Here is a 9,716-nt window from a genome sequence, read left to right as displayed (position 1 = left end):
TTTTCATAGTATTGTCTTTCTATTTAAAGTATTAAATGTGGGGACAACTGGGTGGCTCAGTGGTTGAGCGCCTGCCTTTGGCTCAGGTTGTGATCCCAGGGTCCTGGAATCAAGTCCCACATCATTCTCCCTCTGCCTATGTCTCTGCCTCTCTCTTTCTCTCTGTGTCTTTCATGAATAAATAAAATCTTAAAAAAAAAAAAGAAAGTATTAAATGTGTATTTTACAATATCTTTTAAAAATCCAAACACAGAGACCATATTATTATACTTGTACTCAAATTATAATAAAACTTACGGGGTCATATGAATCACATTCATTTATTAAACATGTAACTATATTGTAATTATTTCAAATTTTATTAATATAGCATTCCATTGATGGACTGACAGTGTATAATTCTTCATTTCGATCCAGTTATAAATTAGTTCTTTCCCTTTCTTTTTACTTTTAGATTCTTCACAGGTATATGCAGCGTGTCACTGTTTTCCTCTGATAAACATTTATATAGGCAAAATGCAATAGCAGTGAAGAAGATAGTGATTAATTTGCAAATAGAACCTGAATTAAAAAAAAAAAATACAAGCATCAGATGTGTCAATCTATTTAGAGCAAAATTGTTTGTAGAGAATGACATATACCAAAGAAAAGGTAAGTATATTTCCTTGCTATAAAATATCAATTTTCCAATTGTAATATGTAATTAGTATCATAAATTTATATTACTCAAAGGAGATATTTTTAATGTTTACAAAAACTTAGATTTCTTGAAGATATATCCCAAGAAAATGCAAGGTGTGTTATTATTTCATAGAATGAATTAATTCTAAAGCTTAAAAGTATATTTCTGCTTTCAAAATTTAAATATCAATAGGGACTGGAACCTATATAATTCATTTCATGTAGTCTTTTTGAAATATATACCATTTTCCAAATGCAAACAAATATGTTAGAAAAAGTAGTTGATTACGTAGGGTTTTTATTCATTTTCAAGTTTCAGAAAATTAATGTATTACAAGCATTATATAAAAGTACTTGAGCTTAGGATGAAAATAACCCTGAAAATTAAAATAAAAATTATTTTAGGGGAACATCAGTTATCTGACAATATCAATTATAATGGTTAAAAAAGATAAAGTAAGAAAATTAATTAATCTGCCATTTATAAGAACACCATTTTCACACATTTAGAATAGCCCAACACTGAGAATGGATAAATTGTAATATATTCACAAAATGAAGTAGTATTCAGAAATTATTAAGAGCACAAACTACTGCTATGGAATAATACAGCTGAATCTCCCCCAAAGCATAGTAAGCAACACAGAAAAAAAGCAATAACAACAGTATATACTGCATTCCATTTGCATAAATTGCTAGAACATGCAGAACCAACATAATAGAAATCTGAAAGAGATTTATCTGGAAATTGACTGAAAAGAGACACAGGGGAAATTTCTGCTTGGACAAGGTGCTGATTCCACAGGTGCACTGAATTATGAAAGGCCATGAAACCAAACACTGAGATCTATGCTAATTGTATCTTAATTACATCTCAATTTTTTAAAGGGTACTGTTCGATAAATTTTTCACCAACTAAACACAGTGTGACCAGCATCTGAATCAAGAATGAAACACCATCAACACCCAGAAAGCCTTCCTTCGTGTTTTCTCAGTAACTAACCCAAGGGTTAGTTCTGTTTGCTTCTGAAGTATATTTAAAACAGGTCAAAACTATGTAAGTGGAATCACACGCTGCATAATCATTTGTTTCTTCTTGCTTTCCTTCAACATTATGTTTGTAGGATTAGCTCATTATTTATGCAACTGTGTAGCTTTCATTTTCATTGTTGTATACTCTTCCATTGCTGATTTTATCACAATTTATCCAAGCCATTGTTTATTGACTGTTCCATTATCCACTTTTGTGAAGAGTTCCTTCAAGTCTTTGGTCTATTTTTCCATTGTCAATCCTTTCCCTATTACTGATTTATGGGAGTTCTTTATATATTTTGAACATTGATTCTTTTTCACATTTTACCTTCTACACTGTGGCTATCTTTCAATTATTTCTTTTGATGATTAGAACTTTAAAATGGACTAGTTTACACTAACTGCCACAAAAGCATATTCCTATTGCAGTTTCCTCTACCTTTTCTGACATAATTCCTTATTTTTTTTATTATTGCTATCTCCTTTTAGGAGCTCCTTAGCAGGATCCCCAGCAGTTCACCAGCTTACTCAATTATGTGCTGTGTTTGAAAATAGATAAGCATGTTACAGTTGTATCTAAAATAAAATTTAAAAGACTCAGCAGTGTCTTAAGAGGACTTCGTCATGAACAAGCCTAGTTTTGTTGAACTATCTCTGATAAATTAATTTTGACTACTTAAATGTCATCTTTTTACTTTTTTAATAGTTTTTTTTTTTAATTTTACTTTATTCAAGTGTCAGTAGACTTGCTGGATAATTGACTTTTGGATTACAAGGAACCACTGTACGATATGTCACAGAGGTGTTTGTTACTATTAAATATTAACATCTATTATTATGTGTTTCTTTGAATGAACACACTCATTAAAGTCACAAAACATATAAACACTTAAATATTTATCACACCAACATCTATACAATAAAATCATTAAATGTTAGTACTGATTAAAATTTCAGAAATTGTGTAGTCCAACATCCTCACCTTACAGATGAATAAATTGAGATCCAGAAAAATCTAGTGAACTTTCCAAAGTAATACAAGAATATTTAGACTTTCTCAACACTGACCATAACTCATACCACCATAGTATCCTAATTCCCTGTATCTCTTATTTATTCAACAAATAATGAATGCTTGCTATGTAGATTGTTATATCATTAAGCAAAAAAAAAATAAAATAAAATAAGTGAAACTTAATGAAAGTAGGGTAAGAATATCTTGATGCTTTTTAGGGGTGTGAAAAAATATTTTTAATTATCTAATCCTTTACTATGAAATGGAAACGGGCATAAGGTCAAGCAACTTGTTTGTGTTTGTATATGGACAAAATTGATTTCTAAATTGAAACTTTGCTAATTACCACCCTTTATTCAAGACTAACATGAAACAATTGTGTACTTAATGCAGTGACTCAAATACTCAAGTGAATACTATAATACTTACATTTCTAAAATATTTTCTATATAAGGCTTCTTTAATCATCAAGGTATCCATTTGTCCACAATTTATTATTCTTGCACATTACCGTAAACAACTATACATTTTTAAAACAATTATACTTTTCTATATTCCTTCAATAGGTGTCACTTACATATTCCTACCATAAGGTAGGCCATTTTTAACTTATTATAGATCCAACAATTTCCTTTGTTTCCACAGTATTCAGTCACCCGAAAGATACAAGAAGTGTCTCCTGCCATTCTAAAAAGTATTGGTCCAGGTATAGTCCCTGTGAAAAATGCATTAATTGTAAATTCTCCATAAAAACACTACAAGTAAGGATAAGAATGCTTTTATTCTAAAATTAAACATAAATTTAGTCATCATCACATTTAAATATATCATTTAAAATTAGCTATGAATTTATTTATAGGATTATTAATAACCAAGCAATGACTGTATTTTTAAAAATCCTTATCTCTGTAGGTATAAAAAATTAGTTACTTTCATATTTTTAGAATGGTGTACATGTTATTTGATATCTCAAAACTTTTGTTAATTTTTCAGATAAAAATTTAGGAGGAAGTATTTAAAACAGATATTAAATATTATTTTTGTGAATTCAGTGTGCCTCCAAAGATTTCAAATTGTGTCATTTTCAATCAATGAATAGTTTTGTATTGCAGTGTACATCTGTTATCAAGATATTGAGAGAAATACCTGAAAATGAAAATGCTTTGGTATGTTTGTAAGCACCCTTAGATTCAGAGGACCTCAAATCTAGAGGAACAGTTGTACACTGCCTGAGGGAAATCTTTATATACTCCCAGAGACAACATCTACTCAGCAACAATTTCAGCTAAAAGTGAATTACAACTGATTTTTTTAAAAAAGCCACTCAGGTGCCTGGTTGGCTCAGTCATTGGAGCATGTGACTCTTGATCTTAGGGTTGTGAGTTTGAGCCCCACTTTGGGTATGGGGCTTACTTAGAAATAAAATCTTAGGGAAAAAAAAATCCCAAAGGCATTAGAAAAGAGGCCCTAGAACTAACATGTCTTAACCACCTTCCTTCTGTCAGGACCCTCATGCTTTACGACTTTTGATTCCTGCCAAAGATCACTATCCATTACTGATTTCCCCAATTTCATTGAGTGCTGGCACTCTGTTTATAACTGCTCAAGGTGACACATTTATATGTACTATTCATGTTTTTCTGTTTTCCATCATATTTTTCCAATCCATGATAAATCTTTGTGACACTAACTCCAAACATATCTTGGATATGTTGATTTCTCTGTGTCTTTTACAAGTTCCAGAATCCAATTTAATATAATTCCCACTTAGACTTCAACAGAAGCCTTTTTTCCCTCCCCACATTTATCTTCTATAAGCATTTCTCCCTCAGAAGCAGAGTTATCTTTTAAATGTAAATCAGATAATCTCTATCTTCTGCTTCAAATTCTCTGTTGGCAAAATCCAGTTGGATATAGACCCAGTCTCTATCTAAAATATCATATTCTACCCTTTTCCATCAAAAATGTATTAGTCTCACTGGCTTCCTTTCTGATGCAGATACTGTTAATAATACTTGCTGTTTCTTATGTTCCTTCTTGCATTATAAATCTGTTCTTGGGGATGCCAGACTGGCTCAGTTAAGCATCTGCCATTCCCTCAGGTCATGATCCCGGGACCCTAGCATCAAACCCCCATGAAGTCCCTCTCAGCAGACAGCCTGCTTCTCCTTCTCCCTCTATCCCTCCCCCGGCTCATGCTCCCTCTCTCTCTCAAATAAATAAACAATTTTTTAAAAATCTCTCCTTTCTATTGGGTCATTATTCACATAAAAATATGCTCTAATTTTTCCTTATTAAGAAAGCTAATTTCAACCTACATATTGATCTAGATATAGAATTATTATTTCTCTGATTCCCATCAAAGCCACGCTTAAATTTTTCTACATTCTTGACTCTATCATATGTCTTTCAATCTCCAATCCAGTTCAATCTAGTTTCTTGCTCCATCAATATTTTAATCAACTTTTGAATCAGGGGTGCTAATATAATGTAGGTTTGAAAGCTAATTTTTGCTATTTTAAGAAAGCCTGAAATACACAGTGCATTATTCTCAGCAAGACCAATTTGTTCTTTGAGTATAAACTCTTAAAAACAGATTTAGAGTCTTTGAAAATGAAAATGTTTAAAAGCACTAGTTTAAGTTGGTGACTTCTCAAATGTGCAAGCAATGCTATGGTTATGTGTTTTGTTTCAGCTTATGAAACTAGTTGTGTAAGCTTGATGAATATATCTCTAATCAAATAGATTGTCCCATCTAATCAAATTTAATATTAGTGCATATTTTATATGATAGTTAGGATAGGCTTTGCATTAGGTATTGTCTTTTTACATAAATATTGTCTCCTAAATTCTGCAAAGTAGCTCCCCCATTTGCTTGTTTTGTGTCAGTTAACCATTATTATTTATCTGAAATTCCAAATATACATGTAGACACACATATCAAAAAATGAACAATTCATTGTAATAAAAGATTGCCAAAAGTTCCATACCAAATATTCTCAAAATCACATAGGTCAGACCCAAGGCCAAATAACGCTGATTGTCTGGTACAATCCTGCAAGCAAATAGTAATGATATTACCAAAACATCATTATTATTAGCTATAGAGAATTTATGTTAGGTTCAAGGTTATTTTTTTTCCTATGCATCAATTAAACTAAGAATCTTTAGACAGTTGACAAAGTTAAATCTGAGTGAATAAAAGAAGTACAACTATTTCAATTTCTTCATATCCTGCCCCTTGGCAACTGATCCCAAAGCTTCTAGCTCTTCACAAGGAGGAAGCATTTAGGGACCAAACCCTCTGGCCCAACCTATTTTTCCTTTGCTGAAAAAGACTTAGCACTAACTCTCACACCTACCTTTTTCCATTTTGACGTGCATACCCACTGTTTTAGATTTTTCCCTTTTGCCCTTGGGAGATCCACTCCCTGCATTTCTCTATATATCTCTGTCATGGGAGGCTGACCTAAATGTAGTACATTAATAGGCTCTCTTGCTTTCTGCCTTCTAGTTAGGGTTTGTGAATTGGGTGCTCCAGAGTTAGGAAGAAAAGTGAAGTCAAGGTGTTCATGCCTAGACTCTCCCTGCAGAGTTATATCAGGTTGCCTGGGCCCCTAGGCAAAGCAGTTACCTCTACAGGTCTCTCTCCTTCCTACCTCTCTTTTCTTTTTCTTTTGGTCAAAAACAGACGGAGATACACTACCACATGATTCCTTATACTCCACCCACATTTTAAATAGCCATTTTCTTCAACCTTGCTCAAATTGTCCTAACTGGGGAGAAGACTTCTCTTTCTTACTGGACCTCTGACTGTTCCTCTCACTATTCAAAACGAAAAATAAACAAAAAATAACTTTCCCAAATATTAAAAAAAAATGAACCTTTCTGTACTTCCTATTGGTCAAAGCAAGTATTTGTTCAAAAAAATGCATAATGGAGGGTATTATGCTGAGTGAAATAAGTCAATCAGAGAAGGACAAACATTATATGGTCTCATTCATTTGGGGAATATAAAAAATAGTGAAAGGGAATAAAGAGGAAAAGAGAAAAAATAAGTGGGAAATATCAGAAAGGTAGACAGAACATGAAAGACTCCTAACTCTGGGAAACAAACTAGGGATGGTGGTAGGGGAGGTGGGAGGGGGGTGGGGGTGACTGGATGACGGGCACTAAGGTGGGCACTTGACAGGATGAGCTCTGGGTGTTATTCTGTATGTTGGTAAATTGAACACCAATAAAAAATAAATTCATTTAAAAAAGCATAATGCCACATATTAGTAGTTTGGAAAATAAATTGAAAAATACAATAAAAAATAATCAAGCTTTGAACATTTTAGAAAGTAAAAAAATAAGAGCTACATTTTATTTTATTTTAAATAAACTCTAGGCTTAGCCTTTGTTTCCTTATTCTAGAATTTGAACAATAAACTAGTATGACCAATATTTTCATCCAAACTGACTCAATTTACTAAAATGTAGCATATGTACAATATTTTGTGACTATTTTGCAAAAAGTGAGATAATTCTACCCATATCAACCTGATAAAAATATATATTCTTTCCTCAAATGTTTACTACTAGGAAAATGAAAATAAATTAACCAATCTTCAAAAGATAATGATACCTTTAAATAAAAAAACAATTTACACTTCTATAATGACCAGATTCTTAAGGTAAGAAAAAGGAAGTATCACATCTGAGAACCACACTTTAGCATAGGTCTTGGCATAATATGGAAATAGTAATGATATACCTAACTATAATTTGAACGTTCTGCTTCATTTAGTACATGTAGTTTTCTTACATGGATTATCATTGCTTTCTGAAGCATAAATAGAGCTGACCATAACTCAAAAGTATAATCCTTAAGATGTATTTATGTATCTTCAGTTTGATTATAACCATCTTTCTGATATACAAAACAAGATGAAAAAAGTAATGATTCCCAGGATTTTCCATAATGTTAAATGAACAGCACAAAATAAAAAAAGATATTTATTAAAATATTTAATGAAAAATGAATGTATTTTAACAACAAAGTGAATATTTTTGTATATTGCCTAATAAGTCTATGAGAGGCTGATTTAAGAATTTCATGGAATAAACAAAAAATTTGTTAGTAGTCTTCCAAATTGTAAAAAAGCAGCTTCTACTGTCTTATGACTTCTAAATTTATGTTTTTCACTCCAAATATTTCTTAAAAGACATCATTTCTACACTTAAGTTCCTGTTTTGCACAAAAGCTGCTCTTTCCCTAGTGTTCCCTGTCACAAGAAGTAGAAATGCCATGCACCATCATGCAATGCTCAGGCCCAAAATGTGAAAAGAGGCATCATTGATACCATCCTTTTCCTCTTTGACTGGAATTAATAACCAAAGACTGTGATTTTTTTTTTTAAGTATAGCTTTTTCATATCTCTTTCTGTGTTTTTTTTTTAATTGTTTATCTCTAATTCCACTGGCCTATTGCAAGGTTGTGTCTTTCTCCTTAAAAAAATGAAATGACTACATATTTTACCTCCCAAAATCTATCCTTATACTTTCAATCCACTCTCCACAAAGTGATTTTTTTTTACTGTAAAATTATGGTTATTTCACTGTCCCCTTGTTCTTATGATAAAATCTAGAATTGCAGAAAACTTTACAAGGGTCAGCCTGATTGAATCAGTCTCTTTGCATGCCATCTCACACCTCATTTTTGCCTTTATCATCCTCCTTGTTCATGACATTCTATAACACAACAATCTTATGAAGCTGCTTCCCCTACTCAGAATCTTTGCATATGTTGCTCCCACTGTGTGAAATACTCAGCCCCCAACCTTTAGGACTCAGGTTAAATGTCAGTTCTTCAAGAATGCCCTCTCTGAATCCTTGGACTGAGTTAGATTGTCCTATAATTTTCTCGTTGTGTTTGCCTGCATTTTCTTTGTACTGTGTTTTAATATTATAATTGAATACTTATTAGTAGAAACACTTTTTTTTTGCTGTTTTTCTTGCCATTCTCCAACACCCACCAGTATAGGAGGAAACTGACACTTTTAGCTTTTATTCCACTAGTGCTCATCTAACTTCTTGCTTGAATCTATGATGACTATCACGATTGAGAAGACATAAACATTTTTCTAAATGATGGCTGGGAGGAAAGAAACTAAAGAACTAGTCTTTCTTAATGAGCACCTTGATGGAGAGAGAAAGACAAGTCATGATACTTTTTGTTCAGACTTCAGCCCACACAGCATCAAATTTCAACAAATTTCTCCAGAGAAACAATAATTTTGTTAGTGAGTCTCGCAGTCTCACTTAGTCCTATGTGATCACCAAAACCTCTGCCAGTTTACTTGCCCTCAGTAGTGATCCTCTACTTTGACCTAGTCCAGACTGTCAGTACCTAGCCTTCATCAAGAATTGGCAAGAATCTCAGGGACACCTTGAGATCTCCAAATCACCTCTAAAAACATCTGCTCTCTCTGAAATTTTAATCCCTATAGTCCTCTTGTCATTTTCTGCCTTTAAATACATGGTTTAAAAATAAATAAATAAATAAATAAATAAATAGTTTTTTATCATTTAACACAGCTTTTCTAGTTGCCTCGTGTGGGACCATTGCCCTGCTACAAATTACTTCATCCCACACCTCTTCCTTGACTTTATCATTTATTTGCCTAAGATTTCACAATTTGTGTCTCTGGCCTTGAGTCTTATCGTAGTTTTTAAATTAAACTTTATTTGTTGAATTTGTAGTATAAAATCATGCTTTGGAAAGCAAAACAAAATAAATTATGAGAATATGCTGGAGAAACTTGCTTGCTTCTACTTCTGCCTTCATCTACCTCTATTTCTACCCCATTCCTTTAGGCTACCTTTAGATTACCATTTTAATTACTTTCTTGGTTATACCTGGTGTTCCTTTACACAAATACAAGTAACTGTAAATGCATATCTATTACTTTCTTTCTTCATAGGACGTAGTATACTATGTTCACTG

General features: G+C 32.4%; 1 protein-coding gene and 1 long non-coding RNA gene across 5 annotated transcripts in view; one reads left to right on the top strand and one right to left on the bottom strand.

The window, feature by feature from the left end:
* Positions 1–302: 302 nt before the first annotated feature.
* The window catches only part of SLCO6A1 (solute carrier organic anion transporter family member 6A1), a 94,164-nt gene continuing 84,750 nt past the window's right edge, over positions 303–9,716 (bottom strand). For all 4 annotated transcript variants that reach the window (XM_077863317.1, XM_077863323.1, XM_077863295.1 and 1 more), the window contains 3 exons: positions 5,719–5,783; positions 3,306–3,443; positions 303–561 (listed from right to left, as the gene is read on the bottom strand). In XM_077863317.1, the coding sequence (XP_077719443.1) occupies positions 425–561; positions 3,306–3,443; positions 5,719–5,783 (340 nt within the window). In that variant the 3' untranslated portion in view covers positions 303–424. The remainder of the gene's footprint in view (positions 562–3,305; positions 3,444–5,718; positions 5,784–9,716) is intronic.
* Positions 460–2,760, top strand: LOC144292670 (uncharacterized). Its single transcript, XR_013360022.1, has 3 exons — positions 460–651; positions 1,570–1,738; positions 2,203–2,760. It is a non-coding gene; the product is annotated as an uncharacterized LOC144292670 (long non-coding RNA).

This window comes from Canis aureus, chromosome 2 (genome assembly GCF_053574225.1).
Source record: "Canis aureus isolate CA01 chromosome 2, VMU_Caureus_v.1.0, whole genome shotgun sequence".
Classification (NCBI taxonomy): domain Eukaryota; kingdom Metazoa; phylum Chordata; class Mammalia; order Carnivora; family Canidae; genus Canis; species Canis aureus.
The sequence above is the reverse complement of the archived record's forward strand: the minus strand, read 5'-3'. Positions and strand labels throughout refer to the sequence as shown.